The 16,344-nt window shown below is 56.2% G+C and overlaps 5 protein-coding genes across 5 annotated transcripts in view; 4 read left to right on the top strand and 1 right to left on the bottom strand.

Annotated features, from left to right (window-relative positions):
- Window positions 1–2,234, top strand: part of VOLCADRAFT_102620 (uncharacterized protein) — a 32,649-nt gene extending 30,415 nt beyond the window's left edge. The window contains exons 36-40 of the mRNA XM_002945604.1: window positions 361–514; window positions 805–933; window positions 1,226–1,408; window positions 1,496–1,552; window positions 1,825–2,234. Coding sequence (XP_002945650.1) covers window positions 361–514; window positions 805–933; window positions 1,226–1,408; window positions 1,496–1,552; window positions 1,825–2,097 — 796 coding nt within the window. The 3' untranslated portion in view covers window positions 2,098–2,234. The remainder of the gene's footprint in view (window positions 1–360; window positions 515–804; window positions 934–1,225; window positions 1,409–1,495; window positions 1,553–1,824) is intronic.
- Window positions 2,235–2,530: 296 nt separating this feature from the next.
- On the top strand, window positions 2,531–6,089 carry VOLCADRAFT_102621 (uncharacterized protein). The gene is made up of 5 exons (XM_002945605.1): window positions 2,531–2,775; window positions 2,857–2,978; window positions 3,098–3,446; window positions 3,992–4,329; window positions 4,947–6,089. Exons 1-5 carry the CDS (start codon window positions 2,628–2,630, stop codon window positions 5,073–5,075), a joined length of 1,086 nt encoding a protein of 361 aa, XP_002945651.1. The 5' UTR covers window positions 2,531–2,627; the 3' UTR covers window positions 5,076–6,089.
- A 567-nt stretch (window positions 6,090–6,656) lies between these two features.
- Window positions 6,657–8,216, top strand: VOLCADRAFT_127262 (Selenoprotein U; the record flags this gene model as incomplete). Its single annotated transcript, XM_002945606.1, has 4 exons — window positions 6,657–6,910; window positions 7,013–7,124; window positions 7,371–7,577; window positions 8,031–8,216. 4 exons carry the CDS (start codon window positions 6,657–6,659, stop codon window positions 8,214–8,216), a joined length of 759 nt encoding a protein of 252 aa, XP_002945652.1.
- Window positions 8,217–10,034: 1,818 nt separating this feature from the next.
- On the bottom strand, window positions 10,035–12,303 carry VOLCADRAFT_115599 (uncharacterized protein; the record flags this gene model as incomplete). The annotated part of the gene is made up of 4 exons (XM_002945963.1): window positions 10,035–11,069; window positions 11,512–11,811; window positions 12,036–12,137; window positions 12,268–12,303. 4 exons carry the CDS (start codon window positions 12,301–12,303, stop codon window positions 10,035–10,037), a joined length of 1,473 nt encoding a protein of 490 aa, XP_002946009.1.
- A 608-nt stretch (window positions 12,304–12,911) lies between these two features.
- VOLCADRAFT_120141 (uncharacterized protein) lies at window positions 12,912–15,286 on the top strand (the record flags this gene model as incomplete). The annotated part of the gene is made up of 4 exons (XM_002945607.1): window positions 12,912–13,011; window positions 14,135–14,255; window positions 14,502–14,739; window positions 15,256–15,286. Coding segments are annotated over 4 exons (489 nt in total), but the record flags the coding sequence as incomplete, so codon positions are not given.
- Window positions 15,287–16,344: the final 1,058 nt, after the last annotated feature.

A 16,344-nucleotide genomic window follows, 5' to 3' on the forward strand; every position in this document is an offset into this window, starting at 1 on the left:
ACCACCTACCTGCCTACCTACCTACCTATTACCACCTACCTGCCTACCTACCTACCTACCTACCTACTTACCTACCTACCTACCTACCTACTTACCTACCTACCTACCTACTTACCTACCTACCTACTTACTACCTGCCTACCTACCTACCTACCTACCTGGCTACCTACCTACTTACCTACCTGCCTACCTACCTACCTACCTACCTACCTACCTACCTACCTACCTACCTACCTACCTACCTACCTACCTATTACCACCTACCTACCTATCTACTTACCTACCTACCTACCTACCTACCTACCTACCTACCTACCTACCTACCTACCTACTTACCTACCCGCTTCTGCCCCCCCGCAGCGATGGTAGCCTGGCGGTTACCGACCTACGAACCACTCGCCTCATGTCGTACGTCACCGTCTTCACGGCGCTGGGCCCGAGCGACAGCCCCTCCAGAAGGCCACCCGCGGTGCCGCTGCCACCTGCCGCTCGACCGGGCTCGGGACCCCTGCAGGTAGGTGCGCACATCTTCCCCCTTTCCTCTATCCCGCCGTGTACACATAACCGCCTTTCCGCTTTGGAACCATTTTTCCACCCCAACTCCCGTGTCCGTACCAACCACCAACCTACCAGTATCATCACCCAGTACCCACTACCCGTGGTAGCGTCCCGCTACCACAAGCATACAACGAATACCGCCTAACGGCTAACACCCGGCTCAGTTGTACTGCAACCACCACCACCGCAACCACCGATACCACTATGTCCATCGTCCATCGCCATTGCAAATTCCTGCCCTCCTAGGCATTGGCTGTATCCCCGGGAGCCGCTGCGTCCGTGGCCGCTGCCGCGTGGCGGGACCGCCTGGTGGTGTTCGCGACCCCCTGGGATGACCCGAGCTGCCTGCCCATCTCCTTCTACGACTGCCAACCGGTGAGTGTCACCCCCATCAGCTCACGTGATGTGGCGTACTCTCCCTTCGTCCCTTTCTCTCTTGGTTGCCCTGTCATGCCAATCTATGCGCCATGCTATAAGGAATGGAAAAACGAAAGAGGGAAAGCTACACTTGCCATATCTCGATTTTTTTAACCTTTCGGACTTTTGTATCGTCCCTGCTTTTCCGCTACCGGTTTCTCCGAAACCCTATTTTTCTCAATCCGTTCTTGCCCGGTGGACTACCTGTTTGGCTCGCCTCGTTCTTGCATGTCTGTGTGCACATGCACAGCCTGCTGTTCGAGGCAGCGCGGAGCAGCTCCGTTTCCGCCCCGGGCCTGAGGTTTCTGCGCTGGTGGCTTTCGTGGGTACCGCCACCAAGCTGGTGACCTTCTCCAGCCCGCTGCAGCCCGGTGTGGTGCTTGTGTTCGATTACCGACTGGGGGTGGTGGTTCGCAAGGTGTCAGTGCCACAGGTGGGGCCTGCGTGTGGGATGTGTATGTGTGTGTGTGTGTGTTGGTTGGTTGATTGGTTGGTTGGTTGCGTGTGCATGTGGGTGCAGGGCGTGTGTAGTGCGTGGGTGCCAACTCCCAATTGTTGCGCTAGTTTCAGTGCACAGGTGCGTCTTTTGGGGGTGGGGCTTGTATTAGGGTAAGTTGTAGGTCGCGCGCGTCGTTCTGTGTGTGTGCAGGCGGTGCGGGAGGAGACGCACATCTCGCACGTGCCATCGCTTTTACATCGTCATTACAGCTCCCCTTCCATGCTTTATTCGTTCCGTAATGCGTTCGGTCTCCATTCATTCTCCATTCTCCATTCACAAGTGGTGCCTTAGATTCCTGCGGACTAACTCATACCATTAATCTGCCGTGGGCCGTGTTGCTGCTGCGGCAGGTGATTCGTTCTATGGCGCTCTCGCCGGACGGCACGGCCCTGGTGATAGGAAGCGCCGAGCGGACGGTGTTCATGGTGAACCTAGCCAGCGGAAGCTTCGAGAGCCTGAGAGGGCACACCGGTTCGGTGGTGGCGGTGTCATTTTCTACGGAAGGCAGCCAGGCAGTGACGGCGGCAGGCTGTGTGCTCATGGTGTGGGACGCTGCCGAGGTGCTTAGAAAGCTTACGCCACCGCCACCGCCTCCGCCGCGGAAGACGCTGTTTGAATTGTAGAGCTCTTCTGAAATCTCTCTTAATAGGTGTCTTGTGGAGGTGTGCGGGCGCGTAGGATGGAACAGGGGGAGCGCAAGACAGGAATGAGCTGGTATATCGTTGGGTTGGCACTAAGGAGGGGTAAGGGAGGGAAGACGAGAGAGCAGCAAGTGCGTGGGAAGAGGGGAGAAGGTGGGTTTCGTATCTTGGGTGTTGCAAAACAACCTGGGACAGGTAACTTGGTTTCCTTCAGTGACCGCAGGGTGGACCTGAGAGCTTTGCCACTTTGCCGGTTTTTTTCTTCCTATGATATTGTGCTATGAGGAAGACTAATTCCGACGGATGCAGTCATTCCGACGGCCGCGCATTCGCGGATATTGAACGACACTCATGGTGAGGTAGTTGCCTGTCGCTCTTGAGGCTCCCGTAAGTTAACAAAGGTACCCTTTGTCAGCGATTTGTTTGCTACTAGCTCAGGTCACACAGAAGAAAATTGCATAGGAACAAAAGTAGTTGTCTTGTAGCATCTAGACAAATCGTTTAACGCAAAAATGTTCGGGGCCTTCCCGGGATTGCCCGGGTTCCCAGGTCAAACTTTCGAAGCAATGTATAGAGCAATGCCTGTGGCGTTTATCGATAAACAATCGGCTGAACACGGCGACAAGATCATAATGCCGCCCTCAGCTTTGGAACGGCTAGGTGGGCGTCAGTGCATTTTTTCAGCTCGGAATTAGTTTTCAATTGGATATGGGAGCTGACGGACACCCATTACCCACGCAGCTTCGCTGCATATTGAGTACCCGATGCTGTTTAAGGTGGAGGGCCTGCAGTCCAAGCGACATACGCATTGCGGTGTTTTGGAGTTCATCGCCGAGGAGGGTGTTGTTTACATGCCGCACTGGGTGAGGCAATCAGCATTGGTCCTCCAAGGCGCTGGGGCATGCCAACCGCTTTCCGACCCCACGGACTAGGTCAGCCCTTGCGACATGGCTACTGCCCCCTCCCTGTTCCCGCAACGCAGATGATGCAAAACCTTTTGTTACAAGTAGGGGATACGATTCGCGTGCGCAGCGCTTCCCTACCAAAGGGCACATACGTGAAGTTGCAGCCCGTGACGTCGGACTTCCTAGACATCACCAATCCAAAGGCAGTCTTGGAGCGGACCTTGAGAAGCTACAGCTGCCTCACAGTGGGCGACTGTTTTGTAGTAAACTACAACAACAAAAACTATGAGATAGAGGTGAAGGACGCAAAACCTGGGCCGGCGATCTCTGTCATTGAAACAGACTGTCAAGTGGACTTTGAGGCACCGAAGGATTACAAGGAGCCTGAGCGCGTCCCCCCGAAGGCTCCGGAACCAGCCCCGTCAGGTGTGTTTCACGTCCGTATCTGGGCGTCCGGGACAATGCTTATGGCATTAAGAGAAGGGAGAAGTGGGAGAGGGGGGATGTATATTTGACACTTTATGTAGTGAGTGTGTATGAGCCTATGACTGCGCATGCGTGAGTGCATGTTAGTGCTTAAGAGTTTGCGTCAGCGCGTATGAGTCTATGGGCGCATATGAGTCTAGGAGGTCGCTGCTGTTGCCCGCCTTGAGAGAGGGTGTGTGTATGTATGTAGGTGCCAGCTGCTTACCTCTCGAAGTTCGTTGCACCTGTTGTGTCTTTTGCGTGGTTGTGTTCGCGTCAAACCTTTCGTGATGTGATTTCTCCGCCTCCCCCAGCACACCAGCAGCTTAGAAGCCTTCTCCCTTGTCAGCGGCGGAAAGAATGATACAAAAAACTAGATACAAGCGACAGTTACAGCACCTAATCCTGAAAAACGCATAGATCCCCCAACGCATGCTAACACCAGGGCGGTGTCCGCCATACTGCCTTGTGCATATTGCGATATGGGTCGGCTCGAGCGCCCACAGCAGCGCCAGTGGCTGCTGATGGGAAGGCCGGAGGGACCGCAACAGGGCCGGCGCCAGCTCCCGAGCCCGAAGAGCCCAAGTTCCTGGCGTTTGCTGGCACTGGACGACGGTTAGACGGCAAGGCGGCAGGGCCCACCAATCCTGTCCCCGTGCCGCTGCGCATGCCGTCCAACACCACCCTCAGCGCGGGCACCAGTCCGAAAACGGGGAGTGGCCCCAGCGGCTCAGGTGCCGGGCCGTCGGGATCCGCTGCGCCAAGCGGCAGCGGTGGCGTGCAAAAGGCGGGGACGTTTGTGAACTTTGGGCCAACTGGCAACCGGCTGGAGGCGAAGCTGGCGGTGAGCATTTTTGGTTGGGTCGGGTCGGGTCGGGTCGGGTCAGGTTGGGTCAGGACGGCAGGGCCCAGTACCGGGTGCCAGCTGGCTTAGCTTGGCCTGGGCAGTGACATGTGGGTGGGGCTGATTTGGGTCGGCAGCTGGCCTTAGGCTACTACATCCTTAGGGAGGGAGGGGGGACGTTCCAGTGATTTGGATCGTATGTTCCAGTAGGGTCAGGGTCCTGGTTACTGTGCGATCTGGGTCGGGCTGGCATGTGGGGGGGATCGGCCCTGCGCGCGTAGTAGGGGTGCGTTAATCCTTGAAGCTTACGTGTTGCAATCGGCAATCGGCTGGTGTGCTGAGTGGAAAAGGGGGAAAGGGGGAAAGAGAGAGAGCGAGGGTAAGTGAGGGACCGAAGCGGACGGAGAGGGTGACCGGGGCTTGCATTGAGGTCATAAAGGATGATGCGGGTAGGGTGTTGGAATGGATTTTGCCTCTTTAGCCAGTACCGGGTAACGCGGGGGTTACCTTGCTGCATTCCAGAGGTTCTCGCGGCCTCCGATGCTGCTCCTCCCCTTTCGCACATCGTCTCATACGACGCCATGTCCCTTTTCGGACCTGCATCGTTACCAACACAGGCAAAACAGGGGGGTGGAGGGACGGCGAAGCCTCCTCCGCCACCGCCACAACCAACGGAGGAGAAGAAGGATGACTCCAGTAGCAACTTCAAGGCGTTTTCAGGGAAAGGCTACAGCCTTAAGGGGTAGCAGTAGCAGTAGCAATCGCAGTAGCGGAACTAAGAGCCGTAGTAGTCGAAGTAGTCTGTTCGGCTGGGGCGTTGGTGAATGGCCACAGCCGCGCTTTGCGGGAGTGGGTAGCGTCAGGTGGGTGCGTGATATGGTTGGGCGAGTGAATGAGCGAGGGCTTTCCGAGGACGGGCTCGACTTCCTTGCTGGTGCGCCTGCGATTCCCTCTCGCATCTCAGGCCCCGCCGCATGACGCGCACTTTATCATTGAGCCGCCTGCTCCCCTCCAGGGGGTGTGTTTCGCGGCGTGCGCTGCGGCCGAAGGAAGCGAGGTGCCTCGAGGCGAGAGAGAGAGACAGACAGAGAGTGCGGAGAGTTTTGTCCGGTCCTTTTGTTGCTGCTGCCTGTGACTGGACCGCCAATGGAGGGGCACGTTACGGACATGGACATACTTCCTGGGACATGTAAACCTGTTGCCAATTGGCACTACTACATGCCCGGAATGTTCTGGATCCTGCATCTGATGCAAGACGCGATGGCGGGTTTTGCCCGGCAGGGAGTTTTGGTGAGGGGGGGATGAGGCGACGCAGACGGGGCCCTATGCGTAGTAGCAGCATGTACCGCTTTGCTTTGACACCGTCCCCAAAGCAGGCTAAAGCTTGCAGGTGCGTGGTCATAGCTTGGCAGGGGGCCGCAACCGTACGGCGGTCGTGTACGACCGTCTTGGGACGAACGCCACGGCAACGGCAACGGCAAACGCAACGCTTGTATGCGTGGGTACCGCTGTGCAAATGGGGTAGTGGCGGCACGCTTGAGACAGGTAATGCTGCCGCGGTGGCGGTGGCGGCGGCGGCGGCAGTGCTGAGGCGAATTTTGATACCGCGGCGGAGCGGTCCAAGAAGGCAGGAAGGCCTCGCTGCTTGATTGGTAAGGACAGCTTCTTCCTCCTCGTACAGGCTAGAACCATAGCACCATGGTGGTCGCAGGAGGGCGTGAGTAAAGCAACTTCTTTAGGATATGAAACAACCATGCGTGTGCACCAGTTGGTTCGGAGGCCATGAAGCATCCGGCTTCTCGCCTCGGCCGTTTAAGGTTTTTTATGGCAGCTGAAGCGACAGCAACAATGAAGCATTGACTTTTTGGAATCGACCAGTGTCAGCTCGACAGTTGTTATCGCGTTGACCGTCTGTTTAGGTGCGCCAACGTAGAGCGGCCTTGAACCAGGTGGTAAGTGCTGACTTTGGCTACGGGTGAACTTAGTGGTTAAGTGGCTTTGGGTGCTTAGCGACGCCGAACAGTACTTCATTGCCCCACCGTTGGAAGCCCGGGTGCATGCGGGGAGCACCAAGAAAAAGCATTTCGGAAAACTGTGAGCGGTTATTAGGGGCTTTTGGCAGCATGGCCTTTTCAGAAGGAAGAAAGTTACTACAGAAAATGCACACCGTGACTGTATGGATTCCAAAAATGAGCACCGTCTTTCCGTGATCTGTACGGCACCAGAGGTTTTGATGGTTTCAGAGCCACGACCATTGCAAGCTTGCGTTACCTGCTTTGTTGTGATTGGATGCAATTACTACACGCTGTGTCAGTCGAAGATACGTTATGCAGGCTTTTCAGCGGCGCCCTGCAGGGGCGACCGCAGGAAAATGTGTGGCTCGGCGAATAGTGAAGCCAACCGTCTGCGCGGCTGCGCCTGGGAAATTTACAAACGGAGCAACTGAAGCCTACAACCGTATGAAAGGTGTGAAGGTGTACCGGTCCAGCGACGGTCAACTTGCGGACATCACTACGCTATGGGGCCCCAACGAGCGAGCTGTGGTCGCGTTCGCTCGCAGCTTTGGCTGACCTTTTTGCTGGTAAGAGATTTTTGGTGCAAGGTACTGAACCAAAGTAACAGAAGGGTTCTGTGCATGTTCCAGCTTGCTTAGCCACTCTTCTTTCCTTGCCACGACGTTTAGGGAGCTGGCGATCCAGCTCCGACGTGATGTGAAGCCACGGCTTGATAGTATGGGCATCAAGCTGTTCCTGGTTTCCATCGGAACGCATGCCCGGTCGAAGGACTTCGTTGCGGTGAGCTTTAATGTCGACAATTGATGAATAGGACACGGATGCATTTTGAAGTCGGCAACTACGGTATGCGTGATCTCCTCTTTGATACGTCTGCTGTCTGGTTACCAAGAGGTTATAGCGCAGCGCCCCATGGGCCAGCCGCTCCGGGTCCACGCTGAATATACGCACGCATTGAAAAGCCCATAGAGCATAAGGCTCCCCATCCTTCCCAAATCCCATTCAGCTTTCTTTACGCTCTTCCCGCAGGTCACCGACTTCCCCGCTGACTGCTTGTTTGCTGACCCGGACAACGCGCTGTACGACGCCCTCGGCCTGGTTAAGGGCGTGGGCGCCACCTTCTTCTCAGTGGACACGCCGTTTGCTATCAAGCGCCGCATGGACATGGGTCGAACCGGAGACCTGCAGGACGTGTTGAAGCGCTGGCAGCCGTGGATACCGCCCAAGAGCGACCAGGTAGGCTTGCGTGCCGCGCGGACACTCGCACGGCAAAACTCATGCGCATTTCTATTTTGGCGTGTGTGTGCTTGCGGGATGGGTTTACCTGGATGTGGTGCTAGACGGCCGAAAGTCCCAAGTCAGGCCCTGACACAGCTCCATGACCTTATTGTGACTTGGCGGGTCAGTTGGAAACGGCACAGGCGAATAGCGTTGGGACACGGCTGAAAGTCACAGTTGCCGCGATTGGACCTACGAATCAATATCGGGGGAAGCATTTTGATATGAGCAGCAGTAATTGAAGCAATCTTGTCAGTTTATAGCGTGCACCCTAAGACCCTCAAACTCTGCAACGCTATGCATAACCGAACGCCACCTATCCTCACATCACACCATAACATAAAACCCCCTGCCACTTCTCCCAAGAACACGAATGTGTTTTTAATTGATGTTGATGTTGATTCCTTGCAGGCCTTCCAGCAGGGCGGTCTGTTCATGTTCGAGGGCAACCGTACCGTTCTGACCCACTACGACAAGGCCACCGGAGATCATGCGGACTTGAATCAGCTGCTGGGCATAGCAGCCAAGTTGGCGACGACGCCGGAGAACTGCGACACAAGCTGCGAGTTGCCGTTGCCAGCGCCACCGTCGTCGTGACAGTCAAAGCAAACCGTCGTAACGCCGATGTAAAAAGGCCGGCCGTTGCCTTAATGTCGTCGTTGGTGCAGTAATGAACGAGAGAGTGTATCACGTACCCGTGGCCGTAGCCATGATACTGGCGTCTCGTTGGCTGAGGATGCCAAATCAAAATGGTGGCACGGGAACGATGTATGCTTTTTTCTTGCATTATTGGCTAGGGTTTTAGCCCTATAGTCGGGGTTAACTGAGTTGGCGGCTCCTGGGTAGTACTTACATGACGTCGCCCGTTCAAACATCGGCGCGGCCTCCGCAGCTTTTTGCCACGTTGCTGCTGACGTGTGTATACGGCATCCCGTGTGCCACAAAAGCTGCATCACGTGGCTGGAGGAGGGAGAGGAGCTTTGGGGAGCCGTTATATTGACCGGCGGGCGGGTGACTGACAGCCCATCCTAAGTATAACCCAGAGGAGGCCGCCAATTCATCGACCCACAGACCCGCGGCGATACCGAGTGAATACCGCGTTCGGTGGTGAGCAAAGAGGGCTTGTGCGAGCAACAGGCAGGACTTTGGCGACCGCCGTGTAAAGATGGCATGCGATACGCTGGGTCAACGTAGGATTTCCTTTTGCAGTTCATGCAGTAAAAGTTTATCTTCACCGCCACAGGTCATTAGCTGGATAGATAGATAACCTTGATTAGGCACAGCGAAATTGATATAATACTTGATTGTAGCGATGGAATTCCGCCTCATGCGTTGACGTACGTTCGATTTTTCCCTCGCATTTCATCCACATGCGTAGCAAAGGAGCCTGTAAGTAATCTTCACTTGCTACCAGAAATTACCAAAAAAATAATGAGAAATGTAATCCACCGACTTCGCATGTGCGCCTTCATGGGGCTCAGCAGCGCATTAAAAGCAAGTAGACAGCAATTTCCCACCTCCACACATGCACATGCAATGTATGCGAACTAGAGCAGACGTCATTCATTTTACTGCTCTCCTGTGCAGTAGGGTACACACCGGTGAGAGCTTGTTAATCAGTTCTCACAGCCTCCGCTGCCCGATACCCACCATGCTCCTCTCTAACCCCCGCAACTCCATCCCTTCAGGAACGGGTACTTCCTCCCCTTCCACCACACCGCCAGTTGAACTGAAGGGGCCTCTGTGGCCCTGGAGATACAATTCTCCATCCTCCATTCCCCAATCCTTTTCCCCAACCTTCCATTCCGCACAATCTACAAGGCCACGCCAGCTACTAGGATCTATAACCTCTTACTGGCCATGGGTGAAGGGGATTGCATGAAGCCACACCAATGGCCCGATTCGTTAAGATCCAAGCCGTCTATACACCGCTGTTCCTCTCCCTACCCCACGGCCGGGCAGCATCCTGCCTCTTCCAATTGATCGGTCACTCAATAAGTCGCCTGGCCAGATTCCCCTCCAAGCATTTAATCGTACTGAATACACTTTCAGTTACCAGCGCTGACCTGATCTGAACCAACTGCCAACCGTCAACCGTCACCTTTGGATCCCTTTATCCTACCCTGCCTGATTGGGACTTGAGCGATAGCTGCTGCCAGCCCAATGGTGGTTTGCTCTGATAACGCCATCACCCTCACAAGATTGCTGCGCAGCTGTTAAAACCGCATCGCCCGGTGGTGCTACAACCCTGCTGACGTCAGGAACCTAGTATGGTAGTACACCGTACAATGAGAGAACAAAAGCCCTTGTGACGATGTGGCGAAGAAATATGAAAGGAAACGGCCACGAAGAGAAGTTGCCTTTTGCTTTTCACCTGCTGGCTAGTGGTTACCTTACACAACCCACGGGTCGTTCCTAACTCCCGGTTATCTGGGGACTTGGTAACCATCGCAGCGGCGCGTCCACATCTTCGGGCGGTACCTCCGCCGCGTCGTCGTCGTCACCCCCACCGTCCCCCAGCGCCAGCGGCCGTGTGTGGATAACGTCATGGCCACCGCCACCGCCGTACAGATTTCCACCACCATACCCGTCATTATTACCGTGCTGAAACTGATTCAACCTTAAAAGAAGAGCTTGTCCCGGGGGTGTGGTCATCGTCCCGTCATTGACGATCCCGGTCCCTGCGGCCGTGGCGGCGGCGGACGTACGGCTGATTGGCTCTCCGCTCAGCTCCACAGCCATCGGCGCCGGTATCGCCCCTGAACTAAGGCCCCCGGTGGCGCTGGTGGTGCTCATGTGTCGGCTCCGCAACATCCAAGGCCCCGCGGGAGGAGGGGCCGTGGTGGAGGCAGCGGGGGCAAGGCTGCTGGCGCGCAGCGGCTGCGACGGCTTCATTGCGCTACCAACGGTTGCTGCCACCACGGCTGACCGGCTGACAGGCAATTGCACAGCCGCAGAAGGTCGCCACGCCGCCGCCACAGCTACCGGCGTCATCCCGGCGTTGTCGGCGCCAAGATCTTCCAGCGTGAACACCTCGTCAACTCCCAGGTCGTCATCTTGTTGTTGGGCCTTATGCCGGCTGGTTAAGTACGGCGATAAAGCGAGCGACCCCGGGGTCGCAGGGCCTTTGCCTGGCGGCCATCCTCGCTCTACTTCATTGTCAGTATCGCCGGCGGCGGCGCCGCCACTGGCGGCAGTGGACGGCCCCCGGAAGCGACCCAGAGAGTTGAGTGTGCGGTAGCGCTCCGCCGCGGCAGCGGCGCTGGCCGACTCCTCGATGTAGCGTCTGCCGTACAGCAGCCGGCGGCTAGCTTCCATGACGGCGGCGCAGAAGCGGTTCCAAGGAATGTCGTCAGTGCTTGCCGGCGGCATTGCGTGACTTCGGCGGTGGCTGCCCATGTTTGGTGTGTACGGCTGGCCGGTGAAGATGGGCTCGTATGACGTGAGATTCTGCATGTGGTTGCGATTGCAGAGGCGGTTGGAGTGGCGGCCGGGTTCCCGGTCATGGATTCGCGATGCGCGGGGCGCGGGCCAAGACATACCATTCGGGGTAACACCGCGTTCGCAACGATAGCTTGAACCGATAATGGGTGAACATATTCGACATCCTCGCAGGTACTTTAGGGTTTTAGGGTTCAGGGTTTTATTGAAAAAACAAGGCGGAAATTAGGGTACAAGGACACACACCCCTTGCAATTCGCGGGTCGCCCGCCACGGCTATTGCTATGTGTGGCGTTGTCACACATCAGCGGCATACCTAGCGCCCCTGCAGCGCTAATTCCCAAGCCATCGCATAGACACGACCTGCATAACCCTTGATGTGGTTTGCTGCCTTTCCGTATGCCTAACCGTACAACTGAAGTACCGTACATAAAGCGCATAATGTTCGTACCCGGATTCGAAGGTTGTGCAGGTCCGGCAAAAGGCCGCAGCACCACAGTACGATGCCTGTCGTACAGCCCGCCAGCAGCAAACAACCAATGACGATTAGCGCCACGAGCGGCCCGTGGGACTGCTTGCCACCTCCTTCGCCTGCGCCTTGGGCTGCGAACTGCCGTGGATCGTCTCCCTCGTCGTACGTCACGTTGCAGGGCAGCAGCGGACAGCACATAACGCTAGTTCTTAGAGGACAACACTGCTCTTTACGACAGAAACCCAGATGTTCCGGGCAGTGCTGCAAATCCAGACAAATCTGTGGGAACGAACGAGGGGAGACGCGGGGGTGAAAAGACGAACCACGTGAACGAGTGAAGCTGCTGCCAAGGAAGGAGAGTACAAGAAGCAGAACTGACCAGGGAGGGGAGGGGAGGGAGGGGTCACAACGGGTAAGAGAGGCGAAGAGGTGGATACGGGAATGAGGCACGCAACTGTTCGGGTGGATGAGAAAAAGTGAGACCTTGAAGCCGTGATGCCTACCTCGGAGTTGATCGCCTCGTATCCCGCCTCACACCCCCCCACACTGCAATTGGTCCAGGGGCATGTGCCGCTGGAGTCCACCGCCTGCGTGGCATTCCCGAGCTGAGGGGGAAGCGGCCCGCGGGGGTGATTTGGGGGTTGGGAGAGGGGGAGAGAGAAGAGGGGGAGATGCGAAGAGGGTCCTCATGGAGGGTGCGACATTCGGCCTAGCATTCCACACCACACCACACACCATATCCCGATAAAACCACACTACATCATATCCCATCATTCATTATCATTATCACTGGCATATCACGACAGAGATCCCCCACAACCCCCTGCCTGCTTGCGTGGTGCTTGGTACTATCCCCGCCTTGGTACTATCCCCGCCTTGGTACTATCCCCGCCTTCCTCCCTGTCCTCCTCCCTTCCCCCTTTCTTTTAGGTTCCCGTTTAGCTCCGGTTGCGTCCCGGCCTATTCACCTCCCCGACCTGCTCCGCCGTTGTTCTGTTTCCCCGTCCTTGCTCTATCGCTTTCAGCAGCAGTAAGCGCTTCCCAAGTCCACTGCACTGCCAAGTATCCCAAAGGCAGCATCGAAGCCGCCAAATCCACAGCGCGTCTTTGCCCTTTATAGCGTGTCGTTAATTGTGCGCCCCTCTTCTCCCCCCCCCGGTGGCCCTCACCTGTACGGCACCCAGTGGACAGCTGTCCCATTCCGTTTTGCAATCTTTGGCGGAGCGACATTGGTGGTCGGCTTCACCGCACGGACTTCCCGCACAGTCAGGGTGGGGAGTTAGCGTGATGGTCAGACAGGGCTGGCGACAACAAAAGGGAGGGATGGGGAAAGGTGTAAGAGCCTCGGGAATTTATTGCGGTAGTAAGTAGCTCAAGTAATGGGGGTACGTTTGAGAGCATGGACGCAATGTGGGTGTGTGGGATGCTGGGCGCTGGACGTAAAACGCGTGCGGGCTTTGGATGGGGGATGTCAAGAAGGTGTGGGTATACGTAGAGATCTGGGAAAGAAAATGGATGTTGGTTTTGCTACAGAGGGCTCTCATGCTGTTTGTGGGAATGGTTGGTTGGTGTGAGAAAAAGGGGAAGGAGACAGGCCGGGGGGTTCATCAAGTAGTTTAAGTGACCTGGCACGGAAAAGAGTGATGGGCATCGTGTGGTATGGTTGCACAATGAAAGTAAGCAAGGTTGGTTAAGCTGAAATTGCGGGAAGGAATACATAGCGTCGCGGACGCGTTGGGAAGATGGGCGCCAACAAACCCTACCTGCGCGATCACCAGCGCCAAGAATGCAGCCAAGGTTCCAGAAGAAAAACACAATCCAGGATTTCGCCCTACTCCTCCACCGTGATGTAGACAGCGGTGCATACTCGGGGATCCTGAGGTGCCTGCTTGCAGCTCTTTCAATTATATTCCCAAACAACGCACTTGAGAAATCCTTTAAAATTTCATTGTGAAAGGTTAACGAATTTAATGCTGTAAGGCAAGCTCAGGTGTGACGCGTTTCCGAAAGGAGGATGTGAATTGCAAGCAAAGGAAAAGAGATCAAACAAATGCAAATACTCTCATGACTGACATGTTTTATTTACTCGTGCAACTGTTCCGTTGAAGTGCAGCAGGAAAGGTCGGTTACGTTTCCGGTGCCATAACATCCTAGCGGTAACGGAATTATGCAGCGCAACCCGCCAACAAATGCGGTAGCACGCACGATATTCACTGATACTACAAGCATATGTAACCAGTATCAAAGTGTGATGCCGCACTAATTGCAGTGTTGCATCCTGCGGCGCAGGACCCTTGGACCCTCAACCCTGACTTCTTGGCGTCTTGCAAGCACCTAAGCAATCTGTACAGACTCGTTATGTGGGCATTATCCTTATCAGAATTGGGGCCTAGACCCTGTTCCTTTAGGCGCACAGCACCGCAACCTGAGAGACACGCTCGGCCGCATACAGTAACAACTTCACCACATGTGAACTCCCTAGTTCGAAACAAAAGAAACGCTATTCAAATATCAGAAGCTTTTCACAGCAGGTGCTTGGCGAGCCGCTTCACCCCCCGTCCACTTTTGGCCTGCGCTTCCGCCGCCGGGCCCTCCTGCGTAGAAGCGCTAGCAGAGGCCAGCGGCTCCGGAGCCGCCGATCCTCGCGCAGCTCGGCTCAAGGCCTGGGTTCTGGAGCACAGTAAAACATTGCCGACGCAGCTGACACCCGTGCAGCGAAGCGAGTAAGTGTTTTTGACTTCGCCACCGCGAGGATCCTTTTGCAGCCTGTGCTGAATGTCATGGGTACTCGTCCTCCGCCTACCTCACCCCTTTTCACCACATGCACGCTCCCTCCTCGTCACCAGTTCGTTCCACCGTTAACATTTCATGGCCCATGCAGGTGCTCCTCCGCGCGCTTATTTCCCCCCTCGTAACCACCCACTGCTTCACCCCTTTCATGCGTTTCCCCTCCCATCCAACCGCCTCAGTGGCTCGTACTCTCTCGTCGCGGACGAGCCCGTACGCCGCGGCCAGATTCTCGTACGCGTTCCTCGCCGGCTGCTGATGAGCCAGGACACGGCACGCGCCAGCGAGGCATGTGGTCGTACAGTACGGGAGGCGGGTTTGAACGAGTGGCAGTCCCTCATTTTGCACCTGCTGTGTGAAAGGGCTTTGGGTTCTCGAAGCTTCTGGGCTCCCTACCTGGACACTCTGCCCCAAGATATGGTGGGTGAGCGCTGCGAGTTAATGGTGGATAGTTCGATGATGGGTAGTTTGGCTATGGTTGGTAAACAGGTGGTTGGAGTAGGTTGGCATGGTTATACGAGCGGTTGGGTTCAGATTAGAAAGTGAGAGAATTTCATTTCAACCGTGATTGGTTATTTTTGAGTTGGTTGGCAGCAGTTGGTGGATTTGGATCCGGTTGATAAAGAGTGGATTTACTTTACTATTTACTTGCTATGCTAGCGCAAGCATGGAGCCTAAGGGTACGCCTCCCCAGCGTCCGACCCTCCTTCCCTCCCAACAGTATTTTCTCTTCGCCTCGGCTCCGAAACCCGCTTGCTCGTAGTGCAAACTACCATGTCCTTCTTACACAATCAATTCTCTCTTTCTCGCACTCACGTATATTTTACTTTTGCATCTTTTGCATCTTCGCAACTAATGTCCCTTCAAATCCATCCCCCTTCCCGCCCACAACCGCCCATTTCCTTGGCCTTCCCCTTCCCCCTTCTCCCCCCCCAGTCGTTCCACCCCCTGTTGTGGGGCCCCGACCGCCTGACCTGGCTGAGGGGCTCCCCGCTGACCGCCACCCTGGAGCAGCGCCAGTCCCAGGTGCTGGAGGACACGGAGGCGCTGCTGGTGGCCGGGGCCAACGATCTGGCGGTAGCGGCTGAGCACCGTATGAACACGGGGGTGAGTCAGGCAGGCAGGGAGGGGGTGAGGCAGGTGATTTAAGCGATGTGGGATGTGGGGTTTTTGGACGCACGTTTTGTGGGGCCGGGGGGGGGGGGAGGAAGTGGGGGGCAGGGGGGCTACTTCCGATGCCCAACCAATTCACCCAACCACGCACACGCTACCAGCAATGTACCACTGTGTGTTTACTACCGTATAATTCTTGCACGCAATCATTCCCTTTTCCCCCGCATCCTTCCCCGTGATGCCCATATCTCCCCCATTCTCCCCACTCCTTCTCTCCACATCCTCCCTCCTCCCAAAACAAATTCCTCACCGGCCACACCGGCGCTCAGTCCGAGTTGGTGACGTCTGCCTCTGTGGGTTGGGCAGCTGCTGTGTTGCTGTCTCGGTGCTTCCGTTTGGATCTGGACGAGGAGGAGCCGCTGGCGGGGGACATGGGGTACTGGGGCACCTGGGGGGGCCATTGCGAGGAGGTGCTGGTGCTGGTGCCCTGGGCGGACTGCCTGGGACACTGCAGTGAGGCGGGTGAGGAGGGGGAGGGAGGAGGGGGAGAGAGGGGGGAGGGAGTGAGAGGGTCGGAGGGGAAGAGGGGGGAGGGGAAGAGGGGGGAGGGAGGGAGAGAAAGGGGAGGGAGAGGGGAGGAGGAAGAGAGATAGAGGAATGGGAGAAGGGAGAATGGGACCACAATTCCGATCTCACGTATTGGAGGAAAGGAAGCCTTGGCGCAGCCTCCGTTTCCCTTTCTCAACTTACATACATACGGACTATTCGCAGCCCCTGCTTACCTGGCCTAACTCTCCGACTAGAGCCGCGCGTGCTTCTTTTATTCAATGCAGTTCCACACCCATGCCGACTCCACGTGTACTGCAGCCGTACATACGAACCACCTTTGATGTGCTCTTTTCCCTTTGAATC

This window comes from Volvox carteri (genome assembly GCF_000143455.1).
Source record: "Volvox carteri f. nagariensis unplaced genomic scaffold VOLCAscaffold_1, whole genome shotgun sequence".
In the NCBI taxonomy this organism is placed as follows: domain Eukaryota; kingdom Viridiplantae; phylum Chlorophyta; class Chlorophyceae; order Chlamydomonadales; family Volvocaceae; genus Volvox; species Volvox carteri.